At 37.3% G+C, this 24,379-nt stretch overlaps 1 protein-coding gene across 1 annotated transcript in view; it reads right to left on the bottom strand.

Moving 5' to 3' along the window:
• LOC145986739 (SID1 transmembrane family member 1-like) overlaps positions 1-24,379 on the bottom strand; it is a 42,427-nt gene that overhangs the window by 4,276 nt on the left and 13,772 nt on the right. Inside the window, exons 6-15 of the mRNA XM_083121096.1 lie at positions 17,060-17,289; positions 16,069-16,166; positions 15,074-15,197; positions 13,314-13,461; positions 12,363-12,560; positions 10,001-10,118; positions 9,054-9,293; positions 8,006-8,116; positions 4,553-4,680; positions 610-720 (exon numbers count right to left, since the gene is read on the bottom strand). Coding sequence (XP_082977222.1) covers positions 610-720; positions 4,553-4,680; positions 8,006-8,116; positions 9,054-9,293; positions 10,001-10,118; positions 12,363-12,560; positions 13,314-13,461; positions 15,074-15,197; positions 16,069-16,166; positions 17,060-17,289 — 1,506 coding nt within the window. The remainder of the gene's footprint in view (positions 1-609; positions 721-4,552; positions 4,681-8,005; positions 8,117-9,053; positions 9,294-10,000; positions 10,119-12,362; positions 12,561-13,313; positions 13,462-15,073; positions 15,198-16,068; positions 16,167-17,059; positions 17,290-24,379) is intronic.

Here is a 24,379-nt window from a genome sequence, read left to right as displayed (position 1 = left end):
AATACAGGGGATGGACAAAAATAAGGAAACACTACGAAATTGGGAACGGGTGCTACCAATGCAATTTTTCCACTTGAAATCAGATGAGGTGCGACATTCTTTTGTTTTGTGCCGTGAGATAGGACCCTGTCAGACTGGCAGAAGTCGACAGTTACGCAGTAGATAGCGAGCAGTGCAGTTGATACTGAATCATGTCCGAGCTGACAGTGTTTCAAAGAGGGCAAATTGTCGGTGCCCGCCTTGCAGGCGCCTCTGTTACCAAAGTAGCCATGTTTGGCGTATCAAGAGGGACTGTATCCAAGATCATGACAACATAATAGTGTGTCTGGAAAGACATCATCAGATAAACACCTGCGGGGATGAAAATGTACACTGAGTGACAGAGACAGAACACTGAGGAGGATTGTGACCATGTCTTGCAGGAAGAATGGTGCAAGATCCCATTATCCACCATCCAGGACTTGTATTTGTCCAGTCCTCGTAGACTGCGGGTCGTTTTGGAAGCTAAAGGCGGTCCTGCACCTTATTAGCTACAGTATTCCGGCTTCTCTTCGTAGGTGTTTCCATATTTTTGTCCATCCCCTGTACACTACTTTCCACACCACTTACCTTCCATGATATTGACTTGTTGATAAAGAAGTACAGTGCTGCGGACCATGAAGCTACGGCCAATACAATGTAGATCAGCGGCTGGGGCAATATTCTTTCTCTGTGACATAACTGGGAAAGGAAATATTTCATATAAAATTTAACAGCTACACCTTCAAAATAAATATAAATTGATGTGCAAACAAATAAACTGTTAGAAAATAAAGCATGTAATTTATCAAGTACATGCATGATAAATTCAACATAAATCCCACATTATCGTATTTCTTTAATACCCTTGCTTTTCAACATACTTGTTTGCTAGAAAAAGAAGAAGGAAAGTTGCAAATGTATTTATCAATACATACAGAGGGGACAAACAAAACTGTATAAAAGCTTTAATACTAAATTTATGCATGCATCAAGGAATGACTACTGTATTTATACAGCTGTCCTGTCATGGCTCTATGAGCGTAACACAATTGGCAGAGGTAGGGTAGGTGCTGCCAAGGGATATGCTGACCAACGACAGGTGAGGTTTTCCATTCATATTGGGGGTTAGGTGTAGAGCTGACAACTCCGCACTGTAAAAAAAAAAGGTACTGTCAAGAAATAGCAACATGAGGCCATGGATACGAATGGGAGAGGAAAGAAGAGTTTACAGGATTTACAGGATTCTTGTTGGGAAACCTGATGGTAAGAGACCTGTATGAAGGCCAAAAATCTGTAAGGATGGAAATGATTGGAATTATCTTGCCCAGGATAGGGACAGAGAGAAAGCTTGTGTTGCTGCAGGCATAAACCTTCACGTTTAACAATGCTATAGAGTAAGTAAGCATCAAGGGATGACTCTGTAATGTCTGTACTAGGAATATGACGACGCTGAAAATTTACCGATGCCGATGTACTCACCGATAATTTTTGGAACCGATGCCGATATTTAACCGATTCTGATACATAAGATTATTAAACAGAAATGGGATGTTATTTTCAGCATGACAAAAATAAATTTGCTATGTACATTTGTATTGCATATCATATGTATATACATATATATTCTCAAGAGATGCAAATGTACATTTGCATCTACAAAAAGTGGTTATGTGAACCTTTAAGAAGAACATGGATTCTCAAGAGATTTTACATTAGTATACAAGCAGTTCTTTGAAATGCAAAATGAATTCCTGTTCTTAATGTTGGAAATTAACTGCTACCAGATTCAACTTCAGAAACACGAGTTGTGGAAGCACTTCAGGAAGTAACCTACTTCTTCTCTTATCGCAAATCTGTTCAGCAACACTGAACACTCAATCACTGAATACTGATGCAGTATGCCCAAGTATTTTCTCAGCACTTGCTTCAGGTTTGAATACTCATTCTTGAATTTCCAATACAAGAGCAGATCCTGGTTCAGCAATGTACTGTTTTATTTCCGATTTTGAGTTAGGTTGATCCTCTGAATGAGAGTTGGCAATAATTTTATTACAAAAACTCTACAATAATGAGGGATCATAACCTAATTTTCAATAAATCTTACAAAACTAGAATATAAAACTTATTAGAAGGTAAATCTCTAGTATAACCTGTACCGGTTTAAATATCGGATTTTTGCTGATGCCGATATGTAAATTTCTGCTGATTTTTATACACCTGTAATCGGCTTCGGCACATCCCTAGTCTGTACTATTACAACAGGTGCTCAATATAGTCACCAGTAGCATCCAAATTTCAGCAAACAACTGCTCGAGCACCATTGGACAAAATGACCACTGAGGTTGCTGTGCATGACATTTCAATTTCTTCCTAAAGTGCTGCCAGTGTAGTTGGTGCCACATCTTTTTGGTACAACCTCACAGCTCCATTATCGTCATACTTCTCACACAGGTTCAAATTTAAACAACACTTCAAATTGGCATTGTGCTCCTCAACAACAACCGTGCTTCTGCCATTTTGTTTGACTTTCTTGTAGGTCACATAGCGTCTCTGGAATTCATCCGAATAACAATATGTTTTGAGAGAACACAATGCTACTGTAATTAAAGTCTATCAAACAATGATATATAACGTCGTTCGTAAAGTAAGTTCCACTGATGAATACCGTGGCGCTGCAAGCGGGGCAGTGTGAATGCGCATGCGCCTTGTGTAGCCACAACCTTGATGAAGTGCAGACGCCAGTCTGAGGCAACTTGGTCAGGAGAGTAGTGCGTAGTGCGTTGTTGTTATGTTTCGGACAATCCAAACTCCCGCCACGTGTGAGGTGCGGTCCGTGATCCTTTTTCTGGATGCACGTAATGTTCCATCTGCGGAGATCCACCGTCAGATTTGTGAGGTGTATGGGGAAGGAATAATGAGTGCTTCATTGGTAAGAAGATGGGTGAGACAGTTTCGTGGTGGACGGGTTAGTGTTCATGATGAAGAACGAAGTGGTCGACCGTCTGTTGTGAATCCCAATTTGGTTCGTTTAGTGGAAGAGCAGATTAGGGAGAACAGAGGTTTCACTTTGTCTGAGCTGTCATTAGAGTTTGAACAAATCTCCAGAACTGTGCTGTATGAAATTGTAACAGTGAATTTGAAATTTCGCAAATTGTGTAACCGTTGGGTCCCTCACCAGCTCTCCGAAAATGCCAAAAAGGAAAGAATGGGAAGTGCACTAGAGTTTTTGAAACGGTATAGTGAGGAGGGGGAAGAGTTGTTGGATCGGATTGTGACTGGAGACAAGACATTGGTTTTGCATGAAACCCCAGAACAGAAGCGAAACACAATTGAGTGGAGGCACTCCGCGCCAACACGGAAAACGCAACGAAAACCAAAGCTTACGAACAAAAGAAACATGTCCACTGTGTTTTGGGATAGGCATGGAGTATTGCTTGTAGAATTTATGGAGCGTGGACAGCACCTGAATGCCGAAACCTATTGTGTGACGCTTCAAAACCTGCGTCGTGCAATCCAAAACAAACGACGTGGCATGCTCAGTCGGGGTGTTATTCTCCTCCACGACAATGCTCGTCCGCATGTGGCAAATGCAACTCAGGAACTCCTGACGACCTTCCATTGGGAGAAACTACCACACCCCTTTACAGTCCTGATCTTACCCCATCTGATTTTAATTTGTTCCTCCACCTTAAGGCATTCCTTGCTGGAGAACATTATGGTACTGACGAAGAACTGAAACTTGCAACTTCTCAATGGTTCTCCATTCAGGCGGAAACGTTCTATGATAAGGTTAAAACGAACTTGGTATCTCGCTGTGATGCGTGCTTGAATTCTTATGGCGATTATGTGTGAATGTTGTACCATGTATATATTCTCACCCCTATAAAGGTCATTATATTGCTATTTATATTTTTCATTTTATTGCATGATGGAACTTACTTTCCGAACAACGTAATATATTAGGCTGTACTATAAGTGGTAGGTTTTCACTTACTTTCATCACTAGTTTTGGCTATTTGATTCTTAACAAGGATGATGGATATGATCCAACAATCAACTTCAGTACGGAAAAGTTTGGACAGGGCCTACGTATCAGCCATGAGCGAAACCACACCCCTGGCCTGATTAAGACCACTAATTAACTTCCCCAAGCAACCCCCATCACCAACCCTCATCCTCATTCCAAACCCTTCCCCTACTCACATGCTCCCCTCCCACACCACACCCTACTACTTCTAATTTTTCGAAAGGTCTAGAGAGATAACCACGATTTTCTTCACTCTGGACCTGGCAACTATGCAGTGTCTGGTGAGTTTTTACTACTTCCTTCTCATTCATGCTTTCGTATACATCATCCTCATTATCACTTGAAGAAGATGGTTGAAAACAGTGGAAATATGTCCAAAATGAAATGTGTGTCAAAACCAATACAAAAGTAAGTGAAACTTATCACTTCTAGCATTTATTCTCATAAGCTTTGCTTTAATAAGTTTTTAAATTTCCTTAAAATGATAATAGAAAGAAGCCTCACCTTCATCACTATGTAGAACATGGTGTACAAGAGCAGGTTTGCCATGAATATCGTGAGAAGATACGTCGCAAAGTCCTCTAAGGGATTCATCATCCCAAATGTGATTATTCCCCAGTTACAGAGGTTACCTGAAAATAACAATAATACAAACTGGTCAAATACAATTCTACAGAAGTAATTTAACAGCCACCTTCCTTCCTCTTTTGATTTTTTTGACACTGAGAATAAAGTAAAGAAGGAACCTCTATGTACTGCTTAGAACTTGAACCCATATTCAGAACAAAGTTCACTCTAAGACCCATTTTCTGCACAGCCAGGCTAATCATGACTTAGCTTAGTATATAAAATAGAATTTGAGAAATTAAATGCACCACTACGGGGAATTGAAACTGGAACCTCTTGATTGTAAGGTGATGGAATGATATCACTACACTATCAAGGAAGTACAAATTTACATTACACACATAAATTAAACAATGTTATTAATACTAAATACTATAAGTGGTTAGTTTCCACTTACTCTTATTACAGGTTTTGGCACATATTTATTTTTTAAATATTTTTATATTATATTTTAAAACCCAAATAAGTTCAAACCAATAACAAACCTTAAGTGAAATATAATCACTCATAGCATTTATTCTTAACAGAGGTAGCATAAGGCTAACCTATGCTTTAGTAATAAACAATATTGTCTTCATAATTGGGAAAAGAGAGACGAGGTAGTATATAAATACGGAGAAACTAGTACTGTACTCACTTTATCCACAAAACTATTTTTTCTTATTCTTTCTATTAATTTCAGTGACCACTGCCACCATCCTCGTTGGAACTTGATGTACTGTTGCTTGGCGTGTGTCTTTTGTTTGTAGTTTTCTGGCTGCCTCTAGGTGCACTGTTGTTAACTGTACGTCTGTGTCCGTGTCCTCTGTTATTTCACGGTGTTAACTGTTGTACTGTAGTAGGGAAATCCAAGTGTAGTGTGCCTGTCCGCTATCATTGTTTAGCTCATGTGGGAAGTGCATTATAGCATGTGTTTCCTTCATTTTGGTGTCTACAAGTGTGTGGGCACTGTGTTTGACTTGTACCTTTTGAATTTTATGGCTATGGTATTTGATGTCTTTAGCAAGACCAGTAGTGGTTTGGGCTTTTTCCTCATCTGTTAGGTGCTGCTGTATTCTTTCATTGACAGATCTGATGGACCTGCCAATGTAATGTGCCTTGCACTCGCACCCTGCATCTTATACACCTGGGTTATCAAGGGGGGAGAGGAAGTACCGTTTGTGTTTGCTTAGTTTATCAGCAAGTGGCCGCGGTGGCTCAGTCGGTAACGCGTCTGACTACCATGCTCAAGGTCCCGGGTTCGATCCCCGGCCGGTTCAAATCCGGGAACTTTTCTAACGGTGAAAGCGGCCCCGGCGCCCACCCAGCGTCGAATAACATGGGTACCTGGGGGAAACCCTGGGGGGTAAAGGCGGTCAGGGGCATGATGCTGATCACATCACCCCCACTCACGACCGGATCAAGAAAGTGTGGGGCGTTACCCCTCACCCCCTATACGCCTTCATGGCGTGGTGCTATGCACAGGGGAACACTTTACCTTTTTTTTTTTACCTTTAGTTTATCAGCTATTTTGGTATTGAGTTTGTGGGCTACTTTGATGTCATATGGGAGAAGGGCTTTGGATATACAGTTGGATGTGGCGGGATGGTAGAGGAAGGCAAACCATTTATATTGACCATTGGAGGTTGATTGTGGATGAGTTGATTGTGGCTGGTTAGGAAACTGAGCTGTCTTTCCGCTTTACTGCACCAAGTGGAAAGTTGTTCTTCTGTGTAGCCATGTTTCAGGGCTATTTCAGTGATGGTGTATCTTCTCGTAGATCCTCTTCTCTGCAACAGTAGGAGAAGGCTCTTCGATAAAAGTCCAGGAAGTTGATCTTACCATTTTTCCTCTTGTTCTACGGTGTTGACCCTTGGGTGGATGCTATTCAGCTTGTTCACTAAAAGGTTGAGATCAACTTCCTTGACTTCACCAACAGCCGTGCACTTAATAAATTCATAACCACTGTCTACAGAAAACCAGTACATACACGCTCTCTCTAGCCATCCCCCCAAACAAAAAGCTAATGTGTGGCTGAACTTTTATCGAAGAGCCTTCTCCTACTGTTGCAAAGAAGAGGATCTACGAGAAGAGATAGCCACCATCACTGAAATAGCCCTGAAACATGGCTACACAGAAGCACAGCTTTCCATTTGGTGCAGTAAAGCGGAAAGACAGGTCAGGGCACCCTAACCAGCCACAATCAACCCGTTCACAAGCAACCCAGCCACAATCAACCTCCAACTGCAAATATAAATAGTTTGCCTTCCCCTACCATCCCACCACATCCAACCGCATATCGAAAGCCCTTCTCCCATATGACATCAAAGTAGCGCACAAATCCAATGCCAAAATAGCTGATAAACTAAGAGCAAACACAAATGGTACTTCCTCTCCCCCCTTGATAACCCAGGTGTATACGATGCAGAGTGCGAGTGCAAGGCACATTACATTGGCAGGTCCATCAGATCTGTCAATGAAAGAATCCAACAGCACCTAACAGATGGGGAAAAAGGCCAACCCACTACTGGTCTTGCTAAACACATCAAATACAATAGCCATAATATTCAAAAGGTACAAGTCAAACAGTGCCCACACACTCGTAGACACCAAAATGAAGGAAACACATGTCATAATGCACTTCCCGCATGAGCTAAACAATGATAGCGGACAGGCACACTACACTTGGATTCCCTTACTACAGTACAACAGTTAACACTGGGAAATAGCAGACGACACGGACATAGACATTCAGTTAACAACAGCGCACCTAGCAGCAGCCAGAGAACTACAAACAAAAGACACACGCCAAGCAACAGTACAGCAAGTTCCAACGAGGATGGTGGCAGTGGCCACTGAAATTAATCGAACGAAGAAGAAAAAACAGTTCTGTGGATAAAGTGAGTACAGTACTAGTTTCTCCATATGAATATTATCTTGTACAACATTTAGTCCAATGTCTTGAGCCTAATGTTTTACGTTACTGAATATAAATATAAATGCACAGATTTATTTTCTCAGTGTTATGGATCCCAAGATAAGAAGAAAAAATGTGCTCGTTTATGATATTAAATAGTGCATTATAAAATACTAACACATTTTAAAATGGTCTTTAAACCAAAAAAGTGAATTTTCCAGCTAGCATATGGAGAACTTCTGTGAAACCTAAGCCAGCAAGCCATTTACGTGTTTAGGTACCTTTACATTGATTACATAGTTTCAATGCTCGGTCTCTTATCAAATGAGTTTAGTAGAAAGGAAGATAACCTTTCTACATTATTTTGTCAATCACAGTAGCATAGTGACATTCACAAAACATGCCTTCAGAACAGTTAATGAGTATATACGTACCTAAAACTAGAAGAACCATACGGTTTGGGTACATGGGTTTGAAACAGTGACTTGGTCCTGCTCGGATATCATTCAAAAGGGTCAGCAACACTCGCCTGAATATTCCTAAATCTGTAAATTAAATTATGAAGTTATAAATTGAGTATCCAAACTGTAAATATCAATTTGATTCAACCATTTTATTTAATGCAAGCATATTTTTTCAGAAAAAAAAATAATAAAGAATTGTTAATGGAAATTACTAATGTTAATTTGTTATCAAGACTTCACTCTATAGATAATGCCAATTGATGGCAATTGATTGAAAAATTATATATGGCTAAATGCAAAAGTCAATATTACAAGTTTATTTAAACAATTTTATAAGCATAATTCTGATACAAATGTTCTTATCAATTTCCACTCATGGTTGAAGTATGTAGAAGTCTTCTGAATATTTACAAATACTAATACATGTAAGTATTTATTCTATTGAAACTATATCATACTCAAATATCACAGTTTTGCATTAACATATTTTCAAGTAAATACTCAAGGGATAATAGAGCAGTTCGGGAGTAAAACTTGATAACCCCCACTCAGTTCAAAATTGAGTTAAAATTGAAGCAGTTGCTGCACAGTATCCAGTTGCTGCACGATAGTAAATAAAGTTCCTTCAGTATCTGTTGACTGTCAGAAACTCAGGGGCACATCTGGGTAACCCGTAAGCTGTAATGGACGAATTTGCACTTACGTTCTTCTCGGTTTCATACTTTTGTGGGTTATCAAGTTTCACTCCTGAGCCACTCAATTGCAATATTAAAATAGTTATTATTTATGAAATTCACTTCTGCCACACAATGCTGGTGCAAAATTAATTAAAATTAGGCATTTTGCTAAACTGTCCAGACACTTGAACTATGCAGAAGTGCCACAAAGTATTTTGCAGGGACCCTGTGGGTTACCTGGGAATAAATTTAAATTATGCTTTCTAATATCAATACATCAGCATCAAAACTTTTTTAATGTAAACAGCATAGCTATAAAATAATGGTTTCTAACAGCTTACCTAGATTCCAGCGACCCATGTAGTATATTTGAGCACTAAGAGCGATACATGTTAATACATGAACAACCGAGAATACAATATAAAAATACAAAGATCCCTCCAGCACTCCAATTAACCCAATGAATATGACAGCTGCCAGAACTCCAAATGTTGCGTATGCATTGGCGTTAATATCTGGATGCCTTGTCTGATAGATCTTCAGCATCAGAAGCACGGATATCACATACATGAAACTTGTATCTGAAAAAGGAGGAGAATGTCAGCACAAGAGGAAACTGCTCTGCATGTTTAGCAACAAAATTTTGTTATTTGGCACAAAACAAAATTTGTTGTATCGTAGGTATGTTGGCCAACTGTCAGCTTGTTATGCCCAATGTTGCCAGGCACGAGGAAGTTAGAAAGTCAGCTAGGGTTGGAATGTGGAGACATGGTAAGAGAGAGGCAATCCCTGCATTCTCCTTTGAAACTTTGTCTCTCTCTTACCACATCTCTGCAATTCAACCCTTGCTGACCCTCTAACTTTCTCATGCCTGGCAACATTGGACAAAATAAGATGGTGGTTGGCCCAGCATGCTACAGTATACATAAACATTCGTCAGCTACCATCCATAAGGCTTACAGAAGTTTCACAGAACAACAAAATCTTGTGGACACACCCAGCACCAGTGAGTAACAGTAAGCACTTCACATCAGCCCAACCCTAACCTTCAAAGTGTATTTCAGCTGGAAGTTTCCACCCGGTGTAACCAAATATGAACAGATTATAATGCATGTAATTTTATTTTCTGAACTTGGTAATATAATTTACATATTTTCGTTCATTTGAAACATACTACATTCTTGGTCTAAAAATACATCTCAAACAGCTAAAAAAAAAATGGCATTTCAGTAATTCATTTCAAGCAGAATTGATTTACATGAAAAATTACATATAAGAGCATACGTACCAAACTGAAAATTGGAATGATTCGGACAAACATGATAGCACCCACTTAGGATTCCTTCCATCATAAGCGCAGTGCCCATCGCATAAAACAACCCAAAATGTTGTGGAATTCCATACATCTGAATGAAGAAAAAACATTCACAATTATTCTTCTTGTATTGCTTGCATTTAACTACTTACATTACTGTTGTTACAAGTAAATGAAGTTTGTGTTCTCCCAAAACAATCCGGAAAAAGACAATTTGATTGATTGGTCTCGTCCCTTGGGAAAAATGGACGTATTCACGTAATTATCAATCACCATAAGGCATAACTATCACACAGTCTTTTAAAAGGCGATTTTTATCCACGTAAATTCATCCTCTGTTGCAATGGATACAACAGCGCTCCTAGCGGCATTGATGTCAATTATCGTTTTCCGGGGCACGTCGCAAAGGAAGGCGTGGCCTACACCCACCTACGCTACAGTGAAGGTCACATGCTAGCAGAGAGAGGAGGGAAGAGTGCAATGGATTTGAGTGCTGATTCGGGGTTAGCTCCGTTGTGTCGCGTTCGATCTCATGTGTTTTTCTGTAGTGTTTTGGTGGCTTTCATTTGCTATGTTTGAGTGAGTTTGGCAGGGTTGATGTTCGAACACAAATTGATGAAGGACATAGGCTGTCAATTACAAGACACAATGAATTTGTCTGGAAAAATAGGCATATATTAAATAGAATTATCGATAGCTTAAAATTCTGTGGTCGACATGAACTTGCTCTATGAGGACATAATGAAAGAGAACAATCTTTAAAGAGAGGCATCTTCCCAGATTTATTATCCCTTCATAGAAGAGGGAAAACTAAAGGGAACTTCGTGTTCTTTATTGTAGTGAAGAGTTGAAAAACATAAACTCTATCAGTAGATTGCATTCATTTTTTATTTAAAATTATTTAGAGGGTACCTTTTCAGAAACAGTAAAATTGACAAACATATAATAACTCCAGTGGCAACAGCTGAATCTGAACGATGTGTCAGCACATTGAAGCATATTAAAACCTGCTTAATAAATGCAATGGGACAAGACAGACCAAATGCCTTGGCACTTGCTTACAATAGAGATAGAATACATTTCAAAATAGAGGGCTTCAACGAAAAAGTAATAACAAAATTTGCTGAGCAGAAGAACAGGAGTCAACGTTCGTAGAAAGGCATGTTTCACAACAATACCTGTTTCTTTTGTAATCATGTGAATTGTCATTTTTTTTTAAATTCTTTAAAAAAATAAGTCCAGTTTTGTAGTTTAGAAGAAGATAAATACCCGTTTTTTTGTAATTCATGTAATTTGTCATTACATTTTAAATTCTTTCAAAAAAGTAAGTCCAGTTTTGTAGTCTAGAAGAAAAAAATACCTTTTTTTGTAATTCATGTGAATTGTCATTATATTTTAAATTCTTTAAAAAATAAGCCCCGGCCAAATTTGAGGCCACGAGACGCCACTGTGATTGAATGAGAAATTGTGGTGTCAGCACTTAGGCTATTTTGTACGTCACATTATATGGGGTCCAGCCTCTTACCATAACTAAAATACAGTGTGCAGCACGAAAAACTAGTCCTGTTCCGATTAGTATACAAAATGTACATTTCATGTAAGTTGTATATTATATAAGGTGGTGCCTCTGACAGAACATATCAACGTGTGCTCCACCAGTTGCACATGTGGGTGTATCATGTGACTGTAGTGCACGAATTAAAGCCACCTGGCCGACAGTCATCTGGACCCCTCTCTCTTGTTTATGAGTGATGAAGTGTGGTTTCATCTCTCTGGGTATATGAACTCCCAGAATACAAGATACTGGTCCCAAGACAATCCTCGTCTTTATCACAAGCAACCTCTGCATCCACAGAAGGTGGGGGTGTGGTGCAGTGTCCGCCCAGCACATTATTGGCCCTATCTTCTTTCCCACAACAGTGAACACCACTGTATACCTCAGAATATTCGAAGAATTCTACGCACAGTTGACCTGATTACAAAAAAGGAGTACTGCCATTTCCAACATGTGCCACACCTGTGTTGTCCATGGAGTGGATGGGCGCAGTGTTTCCAGATGACCGATTGATCAGCAAGGACTTGTGGCCACCTGTCTCCAGACCTATCCACATGCGATTTTTACCTTTGGACAAACCTGAAAGGGAAGGTGTATGCAAACAATTCCCCCTGTACCTTGCAGCAACTGAAGGACAATATCACACATACAGTCCGCAGCATTTCTGATGCGGAACTGCAAGCTGTCATGCAATACATGTTATCCCATGGGGCTAGTTTTTCAGCAAAATTCTCATATATGATCATCTTCATTTTACAATTACAAACCAAGAAAACTTACCCTTTCCAAACTATCCTGGGATGCTACAGCCTGCTTGTGGAGACGATCCCTTCGGTAGGTAAGGATGATGAATAACAATCCAAGAAGGGCGTAGCCAATGTTTGAAAAGACATGATTAAAGTCACTAAGCAAGCCCAACGGATGAGCGCAAAGAAAGTTATAGTAGCACAAATCCTGATTTCCAGTTTTATTTAAAACCTGTGAAAAGAAAACAGAAATCATATCACTTTACACAAAAAGGTAAATGAATCTTTTTACACACAGTGAAGTCTTAGTTAAAAGCAGAGATAAAATAGGCTTAGGCAAGACATGTGCTGATGATCAAAACTAATATCAATATTAATGTTGATAATCTTTCTGATTCTCACCAATAATCACAGTATTTAAGTTGCACAGTTGTAAAGTTTAAAACATTCATAGGTTCGCATACAACAAGATCACAATGTTACAAGGATAAAAGTTGGCATTGGTCACTACAGACATATACAGTTTTGGTAAAATTGCTAGTAACTTTTACCAATAAGATATTTCTATAAATACAGGTAGTCTGGAATTTAGTGCAAAATTTTGCAATCCTGTTAATAATGAACTTACAGTTATTATAATTCATATAAACTGGTTTTGAATTTTTGTTTTAAGTCCAATTTATGCATTGATAGGCTAATTGGGACTGAGCCTAAAGTTTAAAATGGGATTTGAACCAATGTGTGCCTCCACTGGGTATCAAACCCAGGTCCCCTCAATTATAAGATGATGAGGCTATACCTAATTTTGAAAAGTTTTTCATCTCTAATAAGAAAGAAACATATTTGTATTCCAATCGTATTACCTCAGCATTTCTTTTTTAAAAGTTTGCATTTTATTAAGTGTAAAAACAAAATAATCAATAAAGTATGCAACCACGATTACTTAACACCTATCTCTTAGTTTTACCATTATAGGAGAACTTACCCTTTGGTATGTTACTACCAACTGAACGACTGGAAGAGCGTAGAACACTGCTATCGTCAGAAGGTTCCAAACGTATAACTGTGATTTCTTGCGTAAGATTCTTGGGTCTTTCCGAGCCAAGTCACAAACATACAGGAAGGTCTTCATTCTAAAAAATAAGAAGAAAGAAAGAAATCAAATTTGTAATAACTTACATACTTACTACATAATGGTCATTACTTTAGTGACTAGCCTTGTTACTAATAGTAGGTATGGGGCAGATATAGACATATCAGTATACACACTCAACAACATATAAAATATTATCTAACATTCTTTTAATTAACAAGACTAACCCCATATGCTAATGAAATTATAGGTGATTATCAATGTGGATTTAAACGTAACAGATCAACTACAAATCAAATTTTTCACATCAGACAGACACTTGAAAAAAAGTGGGAATATAATCAAAATGTCCATCAGCTATTCATTGATTTCAAAAAAGCATATGATTCGGTCAAAAGAGATAAATTATATAATATATTAGTCGAGTTTGGAATACCTAAGAAGCTTGTTAGTATGATAAAAGTATGCACCAGTGAAACAGAAAGTAAAATTCGTGTGGGTATTAATATGTCTGACAAATTTACAATTCATGATGGGTTAAAACAAGGAGATGCATTATCTCCATAGCTCTTTAATTTTGCCTTAGAATATGCTGTAAGGAAGGTAAAAGAAACTAAAGAAGGACTAAAATTAAATGGTGTGACTCAGTTGTTAGCATATGCAGATGATGTAGACTTACTGGGGGATGATATGAATACAATTAAGAATAATGCTAAAATATTTTTCAAAACTGCTAAAGAGATAGGTTTGGAAGTTAACAAAGAGAAAACTAAATATATGGTTACAGGCCGAAACCAAGTGTTAGGTAATAATCAAAATCTAATTATTGATAACAACTCATTTGAACCAGTTTCAAAATTCAAATACTTAGGAGTAATATTAACAAATGAAAATTATATTAAAGAGGAAATAAAAAGTAGGCTTAATTCAGGAAATGCATGTTACTTCTCTCTTCATAAACTTTTGTCTTCTCGTTTAATATCTAAGAAACTAAAAGTTAAAATACACAAAACAGTAATTTTGCCTGTAGTATTATATGGATGTGAAACTTGGTCCCTTACATTGAAAGATTAACATAAATTGAGAGTATTTGAAAATAAGATCCTTAGGAAAATCTTTGGACCTAAAAGGGATGAGGAGACAGGTGAGTGGAGAAGGTTACATAATTTAGAACTACATAATTTGTATTCATGTCCAGATATTATTAGAATAATTAAATCAAGAAGACTTAGGTGGGCAGGCCATGTGACACGAATGGGAGAGGAAAGAGGAGTTTATAGGCTTCTTGTTGGGAAACCTGATGGTAAGAGACCTGTAGGAAGGCCAAGACGAAGATGGAGGGACAACGTTGAGATGGACCTAAGGGAAATCGGTAGGGATGGGAAAGAGTATATAGAACTTGCTCAAGATAGGGAAAGATGGAAGGCCTGTGTTGCTGCAGCCATGAACCTTAGGGTTTAAGAAGGCTAGGGAGTTAGTTAGTTAGTATACACTGCAAATAATTTTACTGACTTGCCATTATAAATATCACTGCTGGACAAAATTTTACTATAAACTGAACTGAGAGAGTTCATCTTATAGTATTTTAGGTGCATTTCATTCCCAGAATGCATTAAGCTCCCTATTCTAGACTAAATGTTACTAATAATTACCTGAAAATATCCTTTTCCAAGTTAGCATCTGCGAGGACATCTATGTCAGTTTCATCAATGGATGAATCAGAATCACATCTATTGAAGGATGGAACTCCAATGGATGAAACATCACTCATAGGACCTGAAGTACATGTAAAAATTCATTAGGATAAACAATATAATGCAATAAAAACTTCAAGTCTCATGCACACTAACATGTAATGTGCAAATAGATATAGCGTCAGCTGTGTTAAAATCAGCACATGAAGCAGCATGAAGATAAAGAAGCACACAGAACTTTCAGCGCTCTGGGGATAAAATGACATGAATCTTAATGTTTGTGGCATGAAGATAAATGCACATATTACTTTTTTTTAACATACCTAATAAACTCATATGCATCATGTGATTCAATGTGTACAGGGTGTTACTATCAAAACTACCTTTTATAACTTGTTACCACTGGGAAACTGAGCTAACGCATACTAGTTCTCTGGTGTCAATGAAATAAATGTGTCTCAATGTGCTAATGCACTTTTGTTGTGTTTTAAATATATTTTATTCAGATGGGCTAATGACTGTACAGTGAGATCCAAACTATTACTTGAGCTTTGTAAAAGTCAAAGTGCATACTGCCGAAACATAAAGTATAATTCTTTCCATCAGTACTTCTTTCGTCACCCTATTTCAAAACTGACTTTCTTCTAAAACATTGTCCACACTACCAAAAGGAAAATATGCCAAAGTGTTCTTTTCTTTATTGTGATTGAGCTACTGCTTTCTGTTTCATCTTCATTTGACATGATTTTTTGTTTTTGGCATCATTTTTGGACATTTTTGGCTAATTGCAACGATGATGATGGGTAATGACATGATGAAGCGACACTCACAAAGAACATCCATGCCCAGACCAGTTTTCAAACTCGAGGCCCCGGGCATTATATACCAAGCTGAGCTAACAAGTCTGCCATGGAGGTGAGCACTGTTTCATCTTCTTATTGAATAGTACTTACTATGGATAACTGCGTAACTTGACCTTGGTGGAAGAGTTGCAATCGAACTGTCAAGGTCTTCATCAAAGAAACCTTGTTCTTCTGGACTTTTTCGTTTCCTTACAAAGAGAAATTACACAAAATATTAAAATAAAGAGTATAATAAAACAAATTTTATAAATAGGAACACAAATAAAGAACTCTCTTTGCTTTCAGAGAAAAAAAAAGGAGAGAGAGAGAGAGAGATTATCTCTTTCTCTCTCTCTCCCCTCCCCTTGTGACATTTGTTTGCTGTTTTCATTGGAATCATAAAATCATATCTTTATTTTATTTTTGCTGAGAATTTGGAACAAACAGAGAAAACCCCTTTACGGTAGTCTCACAAGCAACAGTGCATTGTAATTACTCATAGCAATTAATTTTCACTGATGTAATATTCTAACAATAGAAACTCATCATTCTTGCACAAGCTTGCACAAGCATATAGACTGCTCGCTATTCATGTAATGGTTTAGCATTCTCGTCTTTGGTATGAGCAGTCCCAGGTGCATTTTCATACCCTGTTTTGTCACAAAATGCAAAATATACTCTTAAACATGAAATTTAGAGTTTATTTACTGACGCAATAATTCCTGAAATCTGAATTATCCTGAGAGTTATGGAAATCAAGGAAAATTTCTAATTCTGCTCTAAATATTTGAGAAGCAAAAATGGACTCCTTTTCACAGGAATAAACTTAATACTCTTCCAACTATATAAATGTACTATTAGAAGAGAAATCTTTATTTTGTGTAATAAGTGTACCTTTCAAATCAAATTTAAAGTTCTATTTAGCATTTTAACACTAAAATGAAATGAAATGTTATATACTACTTCGATCCTGAAAAAAGCCCAGTTTTTGTACTGAAATCTTGATCTCTTATTGACCATAAATGTGCACCTCTAAAAATTGACGTTCAACTGTAAATATTAATTAAACGTAAAAATAAGTAAATAATAAACCTGTACATACCTGATAATGTAAATGACAGAAATAACAATTGAGAAGATATAAAACAAGATGAAGACGGCAATTGCACCAGCAGTAGCGAGTACATAGTCCTCGTAGCTTATGTTGTGCTCTATGCTGAAGGATACCGTTTTGTTACGGCCCGTGCTGATAGTCTGGTACACTCCCGAGCATTCAGTGTCGTCCCCTTGCACAACGAACACAACGTAGAAGCCTTGGGGGAATCTGTCTTGCTGAAAATAGACAGGAACATCATTAGTGGTGATTTCAGAGCTTCCATCATCACGCTAGCTGATTGACGAGGATAGTGATTTTTGCTGAAGCTAGTACTGTAGATGGTTAGGGATGTGGGTGCAGAACGTTTGCTTCCTGATGTACTTCACATCCGGTTTCCTCCATCTCCTGGAATGCTCCGACTTGCAGAAACTGAGGTTGCAAAGTACACCAGGAGTGATGCGAGAGGAGTAATAGACAGACACAACACAGGAGTCTGGTGATCGGATAACACACGTCACAATGGAACATAATTGAGTGTGTGAAAGTCAGATTGATGCATGACCAAGGAATTGGCCCTTTCTTCTCTCATGAGGCTTAGGCTCTGTCCGAAAGGTACAAAGTGCAGACTTGAAGTATGGTCTTGGTGGAAGTGACGTCACCTAGTACAGTTCAAAAGTGCCAAGAACAGAAGGACGCAAGTACACAACGTGCAGTACAGATGGTTGGTGACTAGGTCATGTGGTTTCCACACTCGTTGTTCATTTGTTTAAAATCACGGAGGTAGAAAGCGAGCAGCACAGGTAGATAGATATACGTTATTGGCCAGCAAGTTGTTGGTTATATTTCTTCTAATGTGTGGAAATGTATGTGTACGAGCATTTGAAAATGCTATGTGATTTCTATTGTGAAAAACAAGTTGTTTAAATGACGAGGAAAACAACGAGTACTCAGTTTTATCTCCTGATCGTATTTGGCGCTCCAGTCGAAGTGCAATTCGAAAGACAACACTTCCAGTCCACGACTTGAAGACCGCACTCCAAGACCATACTCGGAGGATGCTCGCTTCAAGCACGGTCTTGCACCTTTCGGACACGGCCTTATCACTATGGTTAGGAAGTTAATGAAGAAAACATATTTTTTTCTGGGCCTTGAAGACAATGCTAAACCTGATAGTAGTCTGTCTCCCTTCAATTAGAACCAGAAAACATTGTTTTCATTTTGCATTTTCCGCTTTTAGGTTATTTCTCAGTATTTTTGCTGTTTTTATTGCATTTTGTATCATTTTTAGGTTTATTTTAGCTACTTCCCTGTTGTTTCATGAATTTTACATGCATTTGCTAACATAACTCACATATTCATGATGGATGCGGTAAACGCGGTTCAAAATTACTTAAGTGAAATTTAGAATGCGGAAGTGCAAAATTTTCTAAATTTTACGTAAGTAATAACTCACATATTTAAATTTCCTAGCATGGTATTTGTAGCAAGTATGCCTTTAATCGAAAATATTGTCAATGCAAAAGGACGATATTATTTTAACTAAAATATTTGGTAATGGATCAACCGTGTTACATTTATTTCTCCTCCAGCAAACTGAAAATTGTTTGAGTGAGCATATTTTGAGGATTTCTTGCTGGTCACTATTATTGCTTTAATCTGTGGTTTTAAAGTAAAATCAGTCACTATACAATATATATATATATATATATATATATATATATATATATATATATAAACTAATTTACACTGAATGCATGAGGGTGGAGGTTGGGCATCTTTCAGGGGGTCTTCCCTTTTCTTTCTCTATTTTCGGATGCTGACCGTCTACTATATCATGCAGGGCCCACTCTGAAAGGAGGTAAATGACATACAGAAACATGCAAAATAATCTAAGCTGCATGTCGAGCTAACTTTGCAGCATGTTTTATGTATCAATCCGCACGAGAACTGAGCTCAGAATCTTCCGTGCCAGTCTTTCCTCAACCGCCGAGCTGCTTACATCGCAGACACTGAGAAAATCCACAGTATTGCCAACCGCACAACACATCAAAACCTGCATGTATGTCAAGTGGAATGTATGGTATCCTTCTCTTTGTCTCCTGAAACATAAAATTTTAAAAGTTCTTTCTGTGCATATATTATTTAATAAATGTGTCATTACTTAATATAAATGCGAAATATCTTCGAAACATGAGAGCATAAGTGTATATTTCGAGCACGCAAAAAGAAAAATAAACAACGATAGGCCCCTCTTGAATTTAATGACAAATTATTGTTTTTGGTTTAGAAAGAAATACATTTATGAAAAACATGGTTGCTTCGTTCGTAATACATCCGTTACCGTAAGACACAAGCACTTCAAGTTATACCAGCAAAAAAAAAAAAAAGCATGATTTGTTATTGGTGATATATACAATCAGGTGCATTGTCTGTTGCTATTACTCTGATTTCAATTTATGAATCACTTCACTAAACCAGAACCAGGATTCAAATCTTGGTCTGTTCATTTCTCGCTGATAATCAGCCTTCCCATTCTTTGCACAGAACAGTAAACAAAGCTTTCAATGCTGCCAGTGGGTGAAACAATAAGCCTTCCCCTTTCTCGTCAGTTTCTTCAGCCCTGGAGGTGGTTTTGCACGGTGGTATCCTTCCACATTTGATTCAATGTATGGCCCCCTTCCCCCACTGAGTTAAGCACATCTCATCCAATATATATAAAGCCCCAATCCCACCACTCACTCACTGACATAAATGTTCTCCATGAAGGAATCCAATATATATAAAGCCCCAATCCCACCACTCACTCACTGACATAAATGTTCTCCATGAAGGAAGCCCCGGAGGTGAAAAATGACCGATTACGACCCCCCATGAAATCGTCCCAAAAGGCCGAGAAAATTCAAAAATCGATCAATCGGCCCTTCCTTAAGGGTGAAAATGCCCTTTTCTCACATCCTTAGCAACCGTTGCCACGGGCATTTTTTGCAGCACACATTGTTTCCTTCAATTCTTAATTGTCGAGATACATTATATTTCTCACAGATCAATAGAACACAGATGAATGAACTCATGGTTTTGAAAAGGTGCCCGAAACAAGGGTGACATCTACATAATAAGGAGTTTCAGCCCAGATAGAATTACGTATATATTGTTATACTCAATGCGTAAATATCTACATCGTGCTTGTTTCAACTAAATGTTTAGTGGGTATAATGACATGCAATTCCTTAGAGCTTGCCGTGCCTGTTGTTGTCCATGGAAACACGTTGCTAGGGAACTTAAGAAAATTTATTTTCACCCCGAAAACTACTGTAAGGGAATTGTGCTAGACTTTTCGAATTTCAAAATACGAGCATCAGAATTTATTACAGAGGCAAGGTAGGAATTTGAGGGAAATAAAGGAAGACAATAATTTTCCAATTACGTTTAAAAATGTGAAAATGACAAAAGACGTAAATATTGCATTTCCAATTTAGGGTTGCTATTGAATTCGTTTATGCAAGACATCCAGATAATAATCTTGAAACTCTTATTACTTACTCAGTTTATTATTAAGAAAATAGACAATAATACTTTGAATATTTGTGCCTTATTACAGCCCATACACACACAAAGTTACTTTCTAAACTTTTAAAATTAGTGAAGTTATACACTTGTTCCCCTTCATCCAATACAACATGCAGACATTTTACCCCATCTATAATATGATTACGCCCACAAAGTGGCCGAAGATCACGCATGCGAGCGTACAAGACGTGGCCTTGGCCACGTCGAAAGTACGCGAGTCCAAATAATAAACATGTTTCTCCTCACGGTGTTGTCTTTTAATACCACAGAGATTCTTTCGTCGTCAAACAACAAACAACCGTTTCCTCGTTCAACTCAAACAGCAAAGCATTCAACACCCGTGATACAGTTCGTGCACACATTAACAGCAAATCACCTCACGCCCTGGTTTACTTTGATCTTGTTGCCGCAAGGAGGACTATGAATTTAAAACAACTTGCTTGACTTTGAAGAACATTTTCCTTCGGATGAAGCCCAAAATAACATTCGGGTAAATCCCCGTGCTGAACAGAAGCTTCAGCCATTCTCGCTAACTAACTAACTAACTAACTAACTCTCTAGCCTTCTTAAACCCGAAGGTTCATGGCTGCAGCAACACAGGCCTTCCATCTGTCCCTATCTTGAGCAAGATCTATATACTCTTTTCCATCCCTACCGATTTCCCTTAGGTCCATCTCGACGTTGTCCCTCCATCTTCGTCTTGGCCTTCCTACAGGTCTCTTACCATCAGGTTTCCCAACAAGAATCCTGTAAACTCCTCTTTCCTCTCCCATTCGTGCCACATGGCCTGCCCACCTAAGTCTTCTTGATTTAATTATTCTAATAATGTCTGGACATGAATACAAATTATGTAGTTCTAAATTATGTAACCTTCTCCACTCACCTGTCTCCTCATCCCTTTTAGGTCCAAAGATTTTCCTAAGGATCCTATTTTCAAATACTCTCAATTTTTGTTCCTCTTTCAATGTAAGGGACCAAGTTTCACACCCATATAATACTACAGGCAAAATTACGGTTTTGTATATTTTAACTTTTAGTTTCTTAGATATTAAACGAGAAGACAAAAGTTTATGAAGAGAGAAGTAACATGCATTTCCTGAATTAAGCCTACTTTTTATTTCCTCTTTAATATAATTTTCATTTGTTAATATTACTCCTAAGTATTTGAATTTGGAAACTGGTTCAAACGAGTTGTTATCAATAATTAAATTTTGATTATTACCTAACACTTGTTTTCGGCCTGTAAGCATATATTTAGTTTTCTCTTTGTTAACTTCCAAACCTATCTCTTTAGCAGTTTTGAAAAATATTTCAGCATTATTCTTAATTGTATTCACATCATCCCCCAGTAAGTCTACATCATCTGCATATGCTAACAACTGAGTCACACCATTTAATTTTAGTCCTTCTTTAGTTTCGTTTACCTTCCTAACAGCATATTCTAAGGCAAAATTAAAGAGCAATGGAGATAATGCATCTCCTTGTTTTAACCCATCATGAATTGTAAATTTGTCAGACATATTAATACCCACACGAATTTTACTTTCTGTTTCACTGGTGCATATTTTTATCATACTAACAAGCTTCTTAGGTATTCCAAACTCTACTAATATATTATATAATTTATCTCTTTTGACCGAATCATATGCTTTTTTGAAATCAATGAATAGCTGATGGACATTTTGATTATATTGATAATATTTTATATGTTGTTGAGAGTAGAGAAATTCCACGGTAATTATTGCAGTTCATTTTATCACCTTTTTTAAACACAGGAACAATTATGGATTCTTTCCACTGTTGAGGGATTTCTTCTTTATTCCATATTAAACAAATTAATTTATGAATTTGACATATTAATGAATTTCCACCATATTTAATTAACTCAGCTGGTATTAAATCAATGCCAGGTGCTTTGTTATTCTTTAGCCTTTTAATAGCATCTTTAACTTCAGTCAAGTTAGGTTCTGGAACTAAAGGTTCTGCTGTGTGCATTTCATTTACTTCTGATTTATCTCCTACATGAACATTTAAAAGGTCATTAAAGTAGTTCTTCCATCTATTTAGAATATCGCTTGGGTCAGCTAGAAAATCACAGTCTTTATCTTTTATCAAGTTTACTTTAGGTTGCCACCCCTTTCTAAACTCATTTACACCTTTATATAAATCTCGGATATTTTTATTTTTGCTGTTTGTTTCAATTTCGTTAATTTTGCTTTTCAAGTAATCTCTTTTTTTACTTCTAAACGTGCGGTTAACTTCTCGCTTTATTCTATTATAATTGTTTAGATTTGTATAATCAGAGTTATTTAACCACCTAAGTCTAGCCTGATTTCTTATTTCTATTAGATTATGACATTCATTATCAAACCATGGCTTACTTTTTCTTGGTTTATGGTATCCTATACTTTCTTTAGCTGCTGATTCTATTGCATTACGTATGTGCTCCCAATTCTTATTTTCGTCTGTTTCATTTATATTTTCATCATCATTTAAATCCTGCAAAATATCAAATCTATTTGACAGTTTAATTTGGTAATCTTTCTTAATTCTTTCATCAGTAAACTTTCCTGTATCAAATTTTAGAACTTTTAGATTTTGTTGCTTATGATTTATCACTGAGAGTCTTTCTCTTAATTTAGCAATTACTAAATAATGGTCACTGGCACAGTCAGCACCTCTATGTGTACGAATGTCAATTATACTAGTATGCCTTCTCTTATCAATGAGAATATGATCTATCTGATTATGAGTTTTACCATCTGGAGAAGACCAGGTATATTTATGGATATCTTTATGTTTAAAAGTGGTACTTTTCACAATTAAATTCTTTGAGGTTGCAAAAGTAATCAATCTTATACCATTATCATTACTTAATTCATGAAGACTTTCTTTACCAATCGTGGGTTTAAATGTCTCTTCTTTGCCAATCTGTGCATTACAATCACCTAACAGAATTTTCATATCATACTGAGAAAATTTATCAAAGACCTGTTCTAACTCTGTATAAAAATCATCTTTAGTATTATCATCTTTATCTTCCGTTGGTGCATGTATGTTTATTAAAATAATTTTACACCACCTACCCTGTAAAACTGCATATGATATCCTATCATTAATAAATTCTACTGTTTTAAGAGCTGAGATAATTCTATTATTTATGAAAAAGCCTGTTCCAAAATTATGATTTTCAGTACCACCATAGAAAAAAGTAAAATTTTTAGTTTTACAATTCCCTTCTCCTGGCCACCTAACTTCCTGGACAGCTACTACATCTAATTTATACTTGACTATCTCATTAACTGTACACTGAAATGCCCCAGGCCGGTAAAGGCTCAGAACATTCCAGGTGCCTAATTTAATATCCTTATTCCTAACGTAGATCTTATCCTTAGTCCAGGGACCTCCCAAAGTAGTCCCCACCCGGAGATCCGAACGGGGGACTATTTTACCTCCGGAATATTTTACCTTGGGAACATCCATGGCCTTATATTGCTGATTCTTGACATGGCTTTTTACAGTGCAGAGTTGTCAGCTCTACGCCTAACCCCCAATATGAATGGAGGAACTACTACACAAGACAAACACAAACACATTAGACAGCACAACTACTACACAAGACACACACAAACACAACACAACTATAACACAATATAAACACAAACACACCACAACTACTACACAAGACAAACACAAACAAATTAGACAGCACAACTACTACACAAACATACTAGACAGCACAACTACAACACAAGACAC

Source organism: Lepisma saccharinum, chromosome 4 (assembly GCF_977018435.1).
Source record: "Lepisma saccharinum chromosome 4, izLepSacc3.1, whole genome shotgun sequence".
Lineage (NCBI taxonomy): Eukaryota > Metazoa > Arthropoda > Insecta > Zygentoma > Lepismatidae > Lepisma > Lepisma saccharinum.
This window is presented reverse-complemented; position numbering and strand designations above follow the sequence as displayed.